At 40.5% G+C, this 17,530-nt stretch overlaps 1 protein-coding gene across 1 annotated transcript in view; it reads right to left on the reverse strand.

Annotated features, from left to right (window-relative positions):
• The window catches only part of LOC117272198 (contactin-associated protein-like 4), a 153,501-nt gene that overhangs the window by 80,242 nt on the left and 55,729 nt on the right, over positions 1 to 17,530 (reverse strand). The window contains exons 3-5 of the mRNA XM_033650981.2: positions 12,992 to 13,185; positions 7,607 to 7,754; positions 2,526 to 2,732 (exon numbers count right to left, since the gene is read on the reverse strand). Of these exons, the coding sequence (XP_033506872.2) occupies positions 2,526 to 2,732; positions 7,607 to 7,754; positions 12,992 to 13,185 (549 nt within the window). The remainder of the gene's footprint in view (positions 1 to 2,525; positions 2,733 to 7,606; positions 7,755 to 12,991; positions 13,186 to 17,530) is intronic.

Here is a 17,530-nt window from a genome sequence, read left to right on the forward strand (position 1 = left end):
TTCTCACACACTGAGGTTTATTCTTTGTAACCTTAGCAGTAATTCAAATCCTTCACATAGACTACACCTCACCACTGTAGGAGGGAAAAATAATGTCCACATACCAGGAGAACAAGTTCAAGATGCCTAAGTGTGAGCCATTGTGTGCAGCAACAATTTAACGCTGGGTGATTAATTCACGCCATTTATTGCGCTGCCGTCAGGTGACTAGTGATGAAGTTGTCGATCGCCGGGTCCCGCGGTGTTCTGCATAATGTTAAGTTATAAATAACTTACGGAAACATTGCGTGCAATAGTCAACCTTCCACATTTTCTTCCTCTGCCTCTCTCTCCTCACTACTATGGGTGGAAAAAAAAAAAAATCCAGGGACAGGCTGCGTTTGTCTGCTATGATCAAGACAAAAGTAACGAGTAAGGAGTCCATTTAAATTTAGCTCATTGTAATTACGTTATTTATTTGAAAACTAATTAGATACATTTGTAGTTACTGCCCAAAGTATTGGAATTACAGCAACACTACACAAAAGACAGAGACACGTAACAGAGAAAGGAGGAAAGGAGAGATATTTATGTGTGTGTGTGTGTGTGTGTGTGTGTGTGTGTGTGTGTGTGTGTGTCTCAGAGACAGAGAGAAAAAGAAAGAAGACACAAAAAGGCAAGTGGTCTCTTCTGATGTGGAAAAAATGTCACAATAGGAGATCTGTGGAGACAAACCAGGACAAACTACAGTAATTACAACAGAAGAGAAGAAAACAGAAGCAAAGAGCCATGTAACAAACACAGGGGAGAAGAGAGGGACAGAAATATAAGAAAACAGAGGAGGAACAAGAGAGACTGTTTGCTGTTTTAGTGTTCGTCTGTGCTGGCAGGAGCAAAACTCCTCTCCAATCTCTCTTCCATCTTTTCAATGGATGGGTTTAATTTGCTCTCACTGAACTGAAGTCGCTCTTTACAGTGACACAGACTTTCTTTAAGATGACACAGTCTTTAAGATGGAACTGTTCTTTAAGGTGCCACAGGATCTGTTTTAAGGGGAACAGTTTTCACTTAAATCACAGGTGTGTTAAGTGTTACAATGAAAGTGTTTTTCCTGAAGGTGACACAGTCTGTCAAGGTGATCCACTTGTAACGGTGATACAGACACTCCTAAGATGTCTCTGTTGAACAGGTGATTCTTTACATGCACAAAGTCTTTAAGGGCTCTTGATATCATGATTTCCTTTAAGGATGTGCCGTCCTCTTTTCTTGAGGTGAGGTTATTTCACAGGTTTGCATTCTGAGAGAGGAGATGGAGCAGAACGAGAAGAGGCGGAGGGCAGCGTGTGCAGACGGATGAAAGGCAGGATAGACATATGAGAGGGGAATAGATGACGGAAGATAAGGATGCTTTGATAAAGAGCATTTGTGAGAAATATATATCAGTGGGTATGACAGAAGGCAAGAGTAATAGAGGGAATGGGAGAAATGATTTTGGGGAGATGTGAAATGAGGAGAGGGCAAAAGAGGGATGAAATGATGGATGGATGGATGGATGGATGGATGGAGAAAGAATTTCAGCAGCCAGATGGGGTTCCTGATCAGAGGTGAGCCATATGGTGATGATTCAGCATGGCAGCCTGACAACCACTGGTTTAACCCTGTTTACACACACACACACACACACACACACACACACACACACACACACACACACACACACACACACACACACCTCCTTCTGTACAGACTGTAAGCCATGCATCAAGTCTTGCACAGTTCGGCCTGAACACATGCTACAGTGAACGGGAACCATCCATCATGGCAGCAACTAGACAGAGACGCAGCAGCAGAGTGAGAGCCAAAATTTAAACCAATCAGGCCGCAGTGTGCGTGTCGTCCATTTCACCCAACCACAACCAATCTAAAGTGATCTCAGAGGGGTTTATATTGTCCTCAACCTTATACAGATGTTCTGTTCCAATACGTCCACAAAGTGAGTCATAAATTACATGTCAAGGAACTAAATGTGTTCTGGCTGATCAAACTGTTTCAGCTGGAGGGTTTTTTTTTCTCACTGAAACTGAAAATCAGAAACAAAAGGTCAAGTCAAGACACAGGACCCCAAATTGTTCATGGGCAGCCCCCTCACTCTGCCATCCTCCATTTAATCCATGTATAGGTCCTGTTTGTGCATGTGTGTGTATTTCAAATCTGTGCGTATGAGAACAGAGTGAATTTCCCCTCAGGAAAAATCTTGTTGGCATATGTATCAGGAAATATCAGCCATTGTAAGGAATTATCTTCTCAATTTTTTCCAGCAACCCAAAAATCAAGGAACAAAGACATTTCAACTTACAATTCAAAGGTATTTTTCTTTTTAATTTAGAGATTAAAATGTAAAAGTGCCAGTACTGCATACCAGTGAGCACCGGCTCACTTTAATTTTCATATTTTCCTTCTACTGTAATGTATCAGTATGTATGAGCAGACGTCAGTGCCTAACAGTATTTGTCAGTGGATTTGAGTATGCATGTGGTGTGTTGTACCTTGTCTGAGCAGCAGCAGCAGCTTTCCTCTCTCTAACTCCAGACTGAGGCCCAGTCCTCCCTCTCCCTCTGCGTGCAGCAGTGTCCCAGAATTCCTCAGGGTTTTAAACTTCAGAGTGACAACGTCGTTGGATGGCTGCCTCGGCCCGGGACTCAGCCTGTACACCAGACTGCTGCTGCCGCCGTCGAAACTCACAACATCAGAGGCTAGAAGGCAAAACAGAAACAAAAGAAACATATAAAACAGAAACTTCACCACAACAACAGGTTAACAATGAGTATATCTCCCTTCATCAGATAACATCTGAGTGATTTCATTTGCTTTATATTTACATTGTCTGTCAGTGTGGAGGAACATACTGTCGTCTGTTCCAAAAGTCCTTAAATAACGTTCCCACGACTCTACAAAAAACACTGACTCATACATCTGGACAGAATTTCAGTCTGCCGCTGTGGTATTGTTGGTTGCAGCAGGAGACTGAACCTCCGTGCTAAAAAATGAAGCCAATGCAAAAGTGCCAAAAACTGCAGTTCCTTGAATGGCTAAGTTATGCATAATGAGGGCGTGGTTGCTTTGAGTGACAAATGGGCACCTTTTGTTGACAGGTCGCTACCATGGCAATTGGTTAGGTTACATAATCATGGCGGATCTCTAAATTCACAGAAGATAACCATAGTTGGAGCTATAACTGTTTTCACTTCAAAGTGTTGTAACAGATTGGTTGCCTAAAAATATTTCGCTCGTAAGTTTTGCTCGTACCAAAAGACCCTTCAAGGAGTCAGACATTCAGTTTTTTATGGTAAGTACATGTTGGTTTATTGCTATGTTTGGTGTTTTGCTAGCAAAAATAAGCATTAGCATTGGCATTATCACAGTTAACCATAGACTGTAAATGCATATTGTGCACTTTGCTAACCAGGCTAGCAGCTAGCGTTAGGGTTAGGTCCACCCTCTCGTCCAAATACGATCACTTTTCATTATTTCTGGCTCAAAAAAATCTGAGATGGTGAGGGTCAAAATGCCAAACTCGAGGCTTCAAAACAGGTGTCAGCAAACCAATGGGTGAAGTCAAAATGGCTATGATCATTATTTTAACACTATGGACTAGTCTATGGACTGAGACTGTAATCTGCTTCTCACCTTTCATCAGCAAATTTCATCTAAGGGTTTCACTTACTCACCAGGGGTTTGGGCTGAGGTGAGGTGAGGTGAACAGTGTGTGTTGAGCGTAGGAGGTGTGTAGGCTATAAAGAATGGACTGCAAATACTAAACTGCTAAAAAAAAAAGAAGCAGAGGCCGAGTTCAGCATCAATTTCCTTTTCAGCAGTACAACTAATTCCTCTGACTGAACGTTTTTTAATGAACTTGGCGACTCTTTGACTCCCCAACGCCAGGACTCGCACACAATCACACAACCACTTCGCTTGCAGTAATGCTCTTATTGGATTGTACAGTGTATTTCCTGCTGATTAGAGCAGCAAGATGAGGCTCCAGAGCACTGAGTCATCCTCAGTGTATTAAGCTGAAAAATGACTTTAACTCCACTCTACTACTCTATATAGTAACAAGCCATTTAGTCCTAGATGACATTTCATCCTAGAACATTAATATCTGACTATAATTATGCCAAGAATAGATTGGTGCTTGTTTATGGCTCATAACTCGGGCACTTGGGACACTTCTGCTTATAGCCAGTGCAGCAATATGCCCAATACTCTGTCATATGTCAGGGAAACATCATGTGGCAGGTACATTAATTGGGTTTGCCTTTACTTTGGCCCCAGATTTGATTAAGTGTGAACACCTGTGACTGTTAGAGAAACGTGGATGTCTTGAATCTGCCAAGACACATTATGAAATGTTTTGTTTTGTTGCCTCAACAACAGACTAATACCCACAATACATTTTTCACACTGCGGTAAACTGTTTGCTGCTAACAGCTATATATCACCTCCCTTCAGTATATTACATTTGTTTTTCTCAGGAGGATTTCACTGTGCATGCTACATTAGTTTACTGCCAGGAAAACCACAAGACTCCTCCGCCAACCGTCACGCTGGCTGATAAACATATTACCCGAATATATATCCACTGTGTCCTTAAATAACTGGAGAATATTTCCAAACTACTATGGGCTATTTATCAAAATCCATCTTTTAAATGTTTTTCATAATCCATCTTCTTCCAGAGGGGACAGCGGCAAAGACAGTTTTAAGGGACACAAAACAGTTTTATCATAAATCATCTTTCCACTTGGTGAACTAATGTGATGAATTAGTGCCAGGAGGTTCCAATCTTATCTTGCCTCTATGTTACCTCCAAATGTTCCAGGAATTTAGAGCTTTCAAGTTTTCAAGTTTGGATGTTGCTCACTTTTCTGACCACATGAGTGAAGATAACACGGAGGGTGTTTTCACATATAGTCCTTTTTAAACAAATCCAACTCAGTCCTCTGAAGGTGCACCAAAAAGTGGACCAACATTGTCAGTTCATTTGAAAAAGGACTCAGTTCTCTTTCTGGTCCACTTCAGCTCTGATGGGACCTCGGTCCTCTTTCTGTTCACACTATAGCCTACATACATAGTTTTGTCTTTACTTTGACGTGGCACTGCAGTGTGGTTATGAAGCCCCTCACTTTCAGATGAACTTAAAACTGGAGGAGAACATTAGATGTTTCTGTGTGCTGTAGACTGTTGCCATTTGATGTATTCTATATTCCACACCTGGAGACGTGCAGTATCTTCCGTGGACCACACTACTCCTAAAGCAAACCGAACTCCCAAAATATTGATCTGAAGGCTACATACGGCTGATAACTTATGAAATCAAGATGTGACTTTACTTACTGCGATAATGGCGACAATGCTATGTGTTGCGTGTATTAATTTTGTGATAAATAATCAAAATATACAGACATTCATGGTCCCTGAGGATGAAGCCAACTGACTTTGGTGATCCCATGACTTTTACTTTGGCACCTCCATGAAATTGACATTTGTTTGAGTGAAATGTCTTGACAACTATTGTACTGATTCCCATAAAACTTGATTCTCTCATTAATGTTCCCCTCTGGATAAAGTGAATTTCAATTTGTCATAAGTTTTGCTTTGTGACCAAAACCATCAGCCTGACCTGTACTTTGTGCTTAGCGATAACTAGCAAATGTATGGAAATTGTCATAGCGTATAGGGATGCACTAATCCGATATGTGGATCGAATATCTTCCCTGATATCATCAAAATAGATGGATCGGGTATTGGAAAATGCAACCTATACCTGAGGCGATCCTTTCCCTTTAAATCTATTGCGACGTGAGCTACATCATACGTCATGGAGCAAAGGAGAGAATGTGCTGTGTGGAGGTATTTCACACTATTTCAACTGCTGTTGCACAATTGTTTATTTTTGTTAAAAAATAAATAGTTCATCATTGCATTATCTGTTTCATCTTGTTCCATTTTATCTTAGGAAAGAACTGTGTAGTCATCAATGCCTGATGCCTCTAGTCTTTTCTGTTCTACATGTAAAGGTATAGCTTTTTAGGTCAACCATGGTATCGGATCGGTATCGGATATCGGCTGATATTCAAAGCCACAGCACCTGGATCGGTATCTAAACTGAAAAAGCTGGATCGGTGCATCTCTAATCGCAAGCATGTTAGCATGGTAACATTAGCATTTAGCTAAATGCAGCACTATGCGCCACAGAGCTGCTACCATGGCTGTGGACTCTTTTTCTTGTTAGAGGAGCAAAAGTAATCACACTGACAGACTTTTAGTTTATTTACAGTGTGATAAACATTTAAATCAGTACTGGGAAAATGCTGAAAAAGGGAAGATGACCTGACTTGTAAGATAATGTTTCATGACAGAAGAAACTTTTTAAAACCTGTTTTGTGTATTAGTACAAATGAAGTTGCTGTTCAATATATTTCACGTTTTAAAGGAATCAGTGTTAAAAACAAACATGTTCTTTTTATTTTCAAAGCTCCCAGTCTGACTACAGCCTGACTGCAGATAAAAGGAGGAGCCAGAAATAATAGAGACACTAACCGCTGCAGATAGAATATGAGACACAGACAGTCCATATGGAAATCATGTTTGCACATTAATATTTACTGTTTGATAAATGTATTTGGGCATATATGTAAATGTGTGTTTTGATATTCATGAATGTTTTTTTCTAATATCCAAACAAACAGCAGTGAGGACAGAAATCAGGGCAGAGACACCGCAGGGAATAAAGCTGAGAGGACAAAAAATTACAAACACCTGCCTCTTCAACCGAGTCCTGAAGAGGATAAAGAAGATGACGAAGAGTCATAATCACTGAGGATTTAAAGCATGTGAAGTCATGCTCATCCTAAACCTTTAGCAGATTTAAACATTTAGAAAGTAAATCTACAACATGTTTTTAAGGCGATAGTAAGAAGGGCAGTGATACTGATGTTTGTTATTTTTTAAATGAGAATCCATTAATCTTATGACACAATCATTGGCTCAAATACAAAAACTGTGAACGTGCCATGGAGCTATTACTAATAAGAGGGACTGTGTAACCCTAAAAAAACTGTTTTTGTGGGATGTGTGTTTAGTTCATTGTGTTGATGCCAGGGTTTGTTACTGCCAGTATGTTATGTGATCTGGGAAACAAAAGAGGAACAAAAAAAATTGTTAACACACAGTTTTGTTTGTGTGATACATTGTTTTCACTGTTAACAACAGAGGTGAGAGTGTAAATCTGTTGTAAAAAACAGAATTACTTCCAAAAAAGGTGCTTGGCGTTTCTGTGTATCTGTGAGTTATCACAAAAACAACAATTGGCGAGAGTGTTCCCTTTCTTTTGAACCAAATTGAATGTGTTTTACATCGATTGGTGAGATGTTGATTCTCTCCGATTCCTCAGTTGTGGTGATTTGTCTTTGTTAAATCCTCCATGCAAACAAAATTTCCCTGAAGCAGAGTAAACAGACTCAGCAGGTCATTTAAATGAAACCAGTGCCACCAGTGTCCACAGTTTATTCATCTGGGTGACAGCTCTCAAAAGTTTAGTCAATCCCATAAAGATAAAAAGACTTACTGTAAGGACACCCATAGGTCTCCAGCCGCAGTCCAATCCTTCCACTAGGGTTCCAGTCCAGAGGAATGAGGCGGAGGAAGCGAGCGATTGCCGGCTGCTGTAGTTTATACTGAACCACGCTGTCTGCATTACTGTTACCTGGAAAAGACTGAAAAAAACAAACACAATGAAGACTTGCTCATTATGTATCTACATTATTACTACATGGAAAACTCCTCAAAACTACCGTACAACCAGCAGGGCCTTCAACTCAACAAATGACACTGAGGAAAGGACAGAATCTCATTTAAAGACGACGTGAATTCTTCAACAGCAGCCTTTGATGAGCAGAGTGAGTGGAAAAAGACATGATGAGAGAGATTAACTGTGAATAGAAAACAGGAATGCAGAGACGTAGAAGAAAAGGAAAGGAGGAGATACAGAAAAGAGTATCAAAGGGAAATGACAGAGGGACGAAATGAAAGGCAAGGAAAATCACATGGTGAGAGGGAGATAAGCAGTAACGTCAGAAAATGAGAAGAGGAAATAAAAGGGAGAGAGGAAATTTGAGAAGAACAGGGAGAGAGTAAAAAAAATCACCACTTGCGTCCGCATCCCCAGCCCTCCAGGCAGAAGGAAACAAACCGATAAAGAAGAGAGGGACGATAAAGAAAGATGGATTGCTATATTTTCAAGCACCCACAGGCTTTGGGAAAAAGAAAAAAGAGGACCGAGACAAAGAGGAAAGGAGAAAGCAGAATATTTCTTCCTTGCTCTTCAGGCCTCTACGCTAAGAGCAGGAGCCCAGTAGACGTCGATCCAGCAGCTCTGCCATCAACTTTCTCCTCCGACAAACTCTGTAAGCTCGACTGACTAATGCAGAGAAGTTGGGAAACACTTTGAAATGTGATTGGATTGTGCTCAGTTTATGTTAAGTGTCAGATCAACATGCTTTTAAGCCGCAAGGAGTCGTTTTCTGCTCTCTCAGAGAAAATCCTCAATGCTGAGATTAGCTGGATTACCTCCATGTGAGGAAACTGCCTCGGCTCTACTTTTAATCAAAAACTCCTCTCTGCACCGCTGTAACAAATGTGGCTTTACCCTGGATAAATATCCGAGCAAATAGTTGGAAAATATTACACTTTCTCCATGTTTATTGCACTATTTGATGTGGTAGAAGGCTCACAGGGAGCATGCAGGTAAGAAATGTAAAAATATTTTTAAACTGGCTCTGTGTGCTGACAGGATTCATCACTGTGTTTAATTTCTACTCAAAACTACTTAGTATTCTTGTGGCTGTATACTGAACCATGTACCATCACCAACTCGACACTTGTGCAACGGAAAATCACTGAAGAAGAGTTGCGTGTGTGTACCAGAAGGTGGGAGGTGATGCCTCGCTGCCTTTGCTGTCCATCTGACTGATTTCTTCATTAATCAGCTCTACAGAGACCAGCTGAGCTTTCTCACTTTCATGGCTATGTTGTGTCACGTTGCTGCCACGTTGTTTCTCATGATCAGCAATGGAAAAATACTAAAATAATCTGCTAATATTGAAACACAATTAGTAAATATAATACCCACTGCTTTTACTGTAGAAGTAAGGACAGTGGTGTGACAATTTGCATCCATGTCTGTCCAGACTCACATGTAGCCATGACAGTAGACAATGCTTCAAATATGAATGTTGCTGCAAAGAAGCTACACATTCTAAACATAGTTGCTTCAAACATATTTTCAACCTTCGACATGAATTCTTGACTTTCGGACAAAAATGTTTTGTGAGGTCACACTGACCTTGACCTTTGACCTTTGACCACCAAAATTGAATGACTTCATTGTTGAGTCCAGGTGGACATTTGTGCCAAATTTAGAGAAACTACTTCAAGGTGTTCCTGAGATATTGCATCAACAAGGATGAGAGAGACGAGGTCACATTGACCTTGACCTTTCATCTATGACCACCAAAGTCTAATCATAGCACTGTTAAGCCCAAGGTAACGGTTGTGCTGAATTTGAGAAAAAAAAAAATCCCTATAGGCATTCTTGAGATATTGCATTCACAAGGTTGTAAGGGATGGACTAACCAATCTGGTCTCACTACAAAGCTGTCGAAATCTGGCACTTGGGCAATGACCTGTGGCATCAGACATTGACAACAAAGCTATTTTTTAACCTTACTGTTATAATTATTGGTGCTCAGCAACATCAGGGGGAAACACAGCGGCACACAATTGAAAGTTAAGACAACGAAAGTCTGAGTAGGGCTGGTGGGAGGGGCGGTGGATGAGTCCAACTAACACTGACCTTCACCCAGGAGAGTGGTCACATCCTGTAAGATTATAAAGCCAAACCCTGTTCTTTTTTCCTAAACCCAACCATTTGCTTTTGTTTTTGGAGTTCTTTTGACAGAGACTGTAGAAATGTTAAATTTCCGTAAAGAAGACAATGCATGAATGAATGCAGAACTTGACACAGCGTCCTAGAAAGTCAACATCCAACGCACCCAGGGTATCTTCCATGTTGTATCTGGACGTGGAAAGTCCATGACTAAACGCTGATATGTGACGAGCAGAGTTGGGTATAAGTACTTTGATTACTTTTTGCAGTAACGAGTAACCTAATGTGTTAGTTTGCTGTTTGAGTAATCAAATACTTGAGTACATTTTCAAACAAGCCATCAGTTACTTCCGTTACTTTTAGAATGCTGGTCCTTCAGCTCCGAAACAGCAACGGCTGTCTTTTGGTTCTAATAACCAATCTGAAAGAAGCCACGGAGCTTGTGGCTTGCTACGTGGTAGAAGAAATGCTGCCGTTGTCTACGTTGGAGTCTAAAAAAAGGTGGAGTAGGACTTGCTGACAGACAGGTCAGACTCAGGAGGACTTGCATTATGCCTGGTACACACTACACGACTTTTCTACCTGTTCTGAAAGTCACTATGTCACATTACACGATTGTGGAGTCATAAAATTGTGCCGTGAGTTGGCCGACAGACATGACACACTACACAGTGGTACTCACCAATTATCCCTGGTTGTCTTTCACGGCGTGTGTGATGTCGTCAGGTTATTCTTGTCCTATTTTTATTGCTTTTACTATTATTTGAGTCACTGTGTCTGTTCATGTGCCAGCCGAAATGTTGTTGTAGTCACGTAAAAGCGTCAGCAGATGGCAGGGGCTACATTTGAAGTACCGTATGTAAACATTCAAGCTACTGTATCCTCCACAGGAAGTTCTGACAAATGTTTCACAATAAAAGCCTATTTAGAAAATGGAGGGATTCTCTCAGCCGAGGTTATAAGGGGCTTTTAATTTGAAAGAAATTCAGGAAGTGTTGACTTTGACATGAAGGCGATTTGTTAACTTTATAAAGACAACGGGAGCGGATACAAAGTAAGAATATAAAAACACAGAGGGATTAATAAATAACGGACCGTCTATAATGCAGTTTGTTTCAAATGAAGCTGGGAGCCTCTGCAGTTGTGGTGAGTAAAAGCCCTGCCGCTATTTGTTAATGTTATTATTTTATGTCCGTCTCCATTATGAGGACGTAACATTGTTTGCTAGCTTGATGCTAGTGACAGTAACGTTAACTCAACGGGTTGACAAAGTGCCTCTGCTGTTTCACACCATCATTTCCCCCTTTTACTCTGTGTGGTAACATCCCTAGAGGAAATATTAAAAATACTGGGGTGTTGTTGTCATACAGTTGTCTACGGCAGCAGATCATTCTGTGTTTCTACTGGTCAAAGTGAGGGCTGTGATGGGAGAATTGGATCTCAATAAAGGGCAAGTGGTCCGTAACAAGACAAAGACAAAAAATGTAGGTTAAGCACCCTGTGGTCCATTGCCCAATAGGAAATGTAGAATACTCAAAAGTACTTTAAAAGTACTTGAGTTACTTTACTCAGGGAGTAACACAGTAAAGTAAGTGGTTACTTTAAAAACAAGTAACGCAGTAAAGTACTTTGATTACTTTTAAAGTAACCCTTACCCAACTCTGGTGACGAGGCCAGTGTGAGAATGTGTTGGACAGTGGGAAACCTAAAAACATAATGCCTTCAGCCACGACTGTCACCAGTGTGCAGGCATGTCATGTGTCAGCCTGTAAAGTTCTCAGAGTGGAGCAACATGTGTTTAAGTGTCCTTTCAACAGGTGCGCAAACTCAAGAGCTTTCTTCCTGCAGAGAGCTTGGATGTGTAGATGAGATTGTCCTCTTTAAATAAACTAATTTAATACAAAAAGCACTTATGTGTCTAAGCAGACAGATGATGTGAACACGTGAAAATACAAGTTGTAAACCAGATCTTTAGGCTGCTGTAACATTTATAGGAATTTTAATATACACTGTATATTATTTTCAAAAAATTTCAATACATTTGACATTTCTATAATTCAATTTCATTAAAAGTTTTAAAATAAAGCCTACCAAGGTTCTCAAAAATATAGTTACTCATATTGAAGGTGACACCTGTGGCTGTTACAGCATTTTTTTTTTCAGCAACTAACCTACCATGTGACCAGAGGCCTGTGTTTAGTGACTTGTATTAGCAATGTTTGTAGTTTTGTAGGATAAACAAATACATTTTGTGTACCTAGGACTTGTTTTTCTCTTTTGTCATGGTATCAAAAGAGGTATCAAGTATCACTATCTTATACCAGTATTGTATCAAAGTTTTAAATTTTGGTATTGTGACAACCTTACAGCTTATTTACAGTGTATGTATGTGTATGAGTGATGTTTTTTTAAATAGTATTTCTTATAAAATAACTTAATAATCATGAGTAGAGTTGCCCATGAAAAGTATTGGTACCACCCTCCAGGTAGAGAATGATGAGCTGCTGTCTAAAACACAATCTGTCATTTTTTATTCAGTCCTGTTCTTTAACATCTTTTAAACATTTGTACCTACAGTAGCTGTGATGGATGAAATCAACATGTTTACTCCCTCTTTTAAAGAGTCAAAGACAGTGGGAGAGAGAGAGAGAGAGAGAGAAATGACACTGAGAAGCGGACAAAAATATATAAATAAAACAATATCGGGCCACTTGACTGCCTCCGTGTTCGTGATCAGCAGCTAAAGTGTTTTCTCAACAGGTCTGCAGAGTCAGCGGAGCTTCAGCGCTGCTTCATGCATTATAAATGAAGAGATAAACTCATGATGACTCAGTTTATCTGTACAGGATAGATGGAGCCTCATACAGCGGCACTGCTTCACACTACATCACTTCATGTGAATTACACAAAACAAAATATGATGATGTTTATGGATCCTTGAGGAGAAATAGAGTCAGTGCAGGACTAAAAGGAACTAAAGCCGTAAAAATGAGGTCACTTACATGAAGGGATGTAAATAACATGCATATGCAATGTGTTGTAGTCTTAAATCCAGCATGGACTCACCCCTATGCTGTCCTCCTGTCTGTACTGTTTCCAGTTGTGCCCCGTGTCGCTAAACATGAGCAGGTACGACGTCAGCCAATCAGAGCTGCCGTAGCGGCCCTGAGTAGCAACAGCGGTGATCTTGGTCCGCTCGCCCAAGCTGACCTCCAGCCACTGATACCTGTCTGAGGTGAGAGGAGACCAACCTCCAGCTCCTGCAGGGAGAGAAGGAGACAAACCGGCATACATAAGTGATTTATTAAACTTCCATTTACCTGGGAGGAGATGAAATAAGCTTTGGTAGATGCTGAAAAAATGAATTGCATTGCGTGACCTTTCATTCTGAACTAAAATCACATTTTCCTGTTATGAAAGCCGAATGAAGAAAGCTGATTGAACCGCGGCGAAAACCTTTAAATCCATTTTGAAGCTATGATGGGATATAAATCACACTTTAAAAACTTTCCTGATGAATTTAAATCACTCACATTTGCTGTGTGACCCACGGTGGCATCAGGAATGTGTTTCTTTTCATATCTATCTGAGAAACACACGCATATTATTATCCTTTCATATGCAAAATGAATCAGCATTTGATATTCAGCTTGTCAAAGCAGCAGAGCTCCAAAAACGTTCAATCATTTCTGCCCCCAAAATCTGTTAATATTTTCAATATTCTGACACAAAAAAGGACTTAAGCATTCTTGTGGTTAAAAGGACTGCATGTATCCAAACTAAAAAGCTTTTTTACCATGTAAAGACGTTATTAAAGTCCAACCTATTCACAGCCAATGTAGACATTGTATACTATTAATATATGGACAGGGGACAAATTGAAAGAAACCTGAATGAATAACTTGTTGAAAACCATAGCACACACAAATGTTTCCATACAGGGAAATGAATTATTTGATGAAAATGAAAATTATATGAATTAATGATGTGTCACACAGCCTTCTCCACCACCATCATCAAAACACCAACCCTCAGGTGTATTCCAGGTCTCTGTGTTGGCCTGAAAGTGGCGTCAGCTCATTACAAATGAAGCAAAATAAAGAAAGTAGCAACAAGAAGCTGATATTGTTTCCCATGAACAATAATGTGGTGCCAAGCATTGATTGTTTGTATCCTTCCTCGTATTAAATGTCATCAATTTAGGGGGTGTGTTGTAATGTATTGATTGGTTGTGCTCTAGGTCATCAGTTTGAAATGCTTTCCCACAGAAAAAAAACAACAAGATGATTGATTAGAGTTGAATTACTGAAGAAATGGGCACGTGTTCAGTGACCTGTCTCATGCAAAACAGCAACAACAAGGGACTTTGATACAATATATTTAGTAACACTGGATTAAAGCCACTTATTGATGGATTCTATACAATGCAGAAATGTACAGCATGCTGTATTTCTTCCATTTCCATGCACAATGTCCTAATTGCATGTCTAAATGTAGGGGGTAGTTGACAGAAGTCTGCCTGGACAGATAAACTGTATTTGATCGTATGGGCTGCTGCACAATAAAGACATTTCAAACACTGAAAAAGTAAGCAGTTTCTGTGTGTGTGTGTGTGTGTGTGTGTGTGCGCGTGTGCGCGCACATAGGAAAATACTTTGCTGGGCCAAAACGAAGACTCAGAGCTTAAACACCATATGGGCAGATTCTGAAGGAGGAGGCTGCTGACAGCGTCCCGCTGTGCACACACACACAAACACACATTGATGCAAAGCGAGTGTAGAAAAGCTTTAAAAAACACAAACACACTGAAAGCCATCTTAAATGCTTCTTGACTTTGAGAAAGACATTTCGGTTGTTTTCCCTCTGACAGCAGCAAGCGAATATTGTGTTCGAGCTGGAAGTTACAAGCACAAACTGTTACGTGTGAACATGGTCTTGGTAAGAGACAAAATAGATCTATATCTGCAGCTGAATCTCCAAAAACAAAAAGCCTATTTTGCAGTGCAATAACAAAATGAAGATGAAGAAGAGGGTATGTACTTTACAGCAGGATCAGACAACATAACAGTTTTTCACATGGTCAATTTGTCAGATTAGTGGATCATGTTGCCTTAAATTCCAGCTGTGATTTGGCTGAGAGACACGTTAGACTCCAAGTTGAACGCTGGCCAATCATCCTGTAACCTTCAGTTAATGACTCCTTCAAATCTGGCAGGAGGTCAACAACCATGGCGTCTGGAGCATCACAGAGAATGTTGCAAAAGTAGACTGATGTTTTCTACTAAGACACACTACAATAAATAAAATGACAAATTAATGTGCCCCCTGCTAATTTTTGTTCCTAATACGCCATGGCTGTCAGACTGGGGCTTTATCAGGCTGCTGATATTCAGTCTGTGTTGATTTTATCAAGTGTTTCAACAGAACTGCTGTTATAGTCTAATTCCTCTTCCTGCTAGTTGTGTGGCCATTCTTTGATTTGTTTCTACAGGAGTGCAACGTTCTGAAGGTTATTGTCATACTGAACGCATTTCAGTCTGCCTGACCCTTTGGTCCAGAGCCAAAAAATACTCACGAGAATCAAGTGGCATGCACAAGTTTGGGCACCCCTGGTCAACATTTTGTTTTCTGTGAGTAGTTACGTATGTAGAAGATGAAGTGATCTCAGTAAGGCAAGAGGTTAAGGATGAGATGAGGTTAGTTTTTAATTTCAATCTTTTACAGTTTCAAAAACACAAAAAAGGAAAACAGCCTTAAGTAAAAGTTTGGGCACTCTGTATGGTCAATGCTTAGTAGCGCCCCCTTTGGTCAGTACTGCAGCTTCTAAATGCTTTTGGTAACCAGCTAAAAGTCTTTCAGTTCTTGTCTGGGGATTTTCACCCTTTCTTCCTTCAAAAGGATTTTAGTTCTGTGAAATTCTTGGGCCGTCTTGCATGCACTGCTCTTTTGAGGTTTATCCACAGATTTTTAATGATGTTTAGGTCGGGGAACCGTGAGGGCCAAGGCAAAACCTTCAGCATGTGCCTTTTGAAGAAGTCCATTGTGGATTTCGAGGTGTGTTTAGGATGACTGTCCTGTTGTAGAAGCCACCCTCTCTTCATCTTCAGCTTTCTTTACAGATGGTGTGATCTTCCTGAATTTGCTGGAATAAACTGAATCCTTTCTTTCCTCTACCTGTGAAATGTTCCCCGTGCCACTGGTTGCAACACAAGCCAAAAGCATGATCCATCCACCTCCATCTTTAACAGTTGGACAGGTGTTCTTTTTAAATCTTCACCATTTTTCTCCAAACATACCTTTGCTCACTGTGTCCAAAAAGTTCTATGTTAACTTCATCAGTCCACAGTACAGGACTTGTTTCCAAAATGCATCAGGCTTGTTTAGATGTTCCTTCGAAACTTCTGATGCTGAATTTTGTGGTGAGGACACAGGAAAGGTTTTCCTCTGGTGACTCTTCCATGAAGGTCATATTTGTACAGGTGTTGCTGCACAGTAGAACAGTGCGCCACCACTCCAGAGTCTGATAAATCTTCCTGCAGGTCTTTTGCAGTCAAACGGGGGTTTTGATTTGTCTTCCTACCAAAATCGGAAAGTTTTCTTGGTCATCCAGACTTCAACTTGACCTCCACAGTTCCTGTTAACTGCCACTTCTCAATAACACTATGCACTGAGGATACAGCTACCTGAAAACACTTTGCTATCTACTTATAGCATTCTCCAGCTTTATGGGCATCAGTAATTTTAGTGTTCAGAGTGCAGGCAGCTGTATTTTGTAAAGCTTCGAAATCTGCATCATCTGGCTTTCCCTAATGATGATTGTGAACAAGCCATAGCCCTAACAAGCTAATTAAAGGGAAATTTCAGTTTATTTCAACCTGTCTCCTATCATCCTAAATTTGTTTCAAGTGACTAGTGACATAAAAATAGTAGTTAGCATGTTAGCCGTTAGCCTAGATACAGCCGGGGCGCATAGTAACGTCAGACCTGTTAAAACGTAAGTGAACGGGCATACTTCAAGTGCAAAGTTAGTCCACTAAACAAGCTTTTTTTTCCACAAAGACCGCCTCATATCGTTAGGATAAATGTCAGAGAACATATAGAAAACGACGATGTAAACGTGTTGTCTTACCTTACTGGTGTGCTGCCATGTTTGTTTACCATTTAGCTCTGCTTTCCAAAGCGCGGCCGAAATATATCTCGCGAGCTCTAGATAAAGCCCAGCTGGAGGTGGAGGCATCTTGTCCTCGGTCACATCCAGACCGTGAAAATAAGGCTGCAACCGGTCCCATTCATTGCAACAGAGGCATTCCTCTTCTGTGGGCACTGGGGCACAGCATTCACAGGTACACCACCAATCTCCAGAGCTACGCAGCCTTGCAGCAGCCATTCCTCCTCTCTCATCCTCTACCTGTTGCACCTCTCTCTCTCTCTCCTCCTCCGTTCTTCAATTTCACAAAGCTCTTCGTTAGTGTATTCTGGTTCAAATAAATAAGGGCGGCCATCAAACTCTGTAAAATCAAATTCCTCCTCCACAAAGTCGAAGTCTGGCAAAAAGTCAGCCATTATTCTATAAATCTTTCATAAAATAAATGAATGAACTTTTCA

The sequence above is a fragment of the Epinephelus lanceolatus genome, chromosome 12 (assembly GCF_041903045.1).
Source record: "Epinephelus lanceolatus isolate andai-2023 chromosome 12, ASM4190304v1, whole genome shotgun sequence".
In the NCBI taxonomy this organism is placed as follows: domain Eukaryota; kingdom Metazoa; phylum Chordata; class Actinopteri; order Perciformes; family Serranidae; genus Epinephelus; species Epinephelus lanceolatus.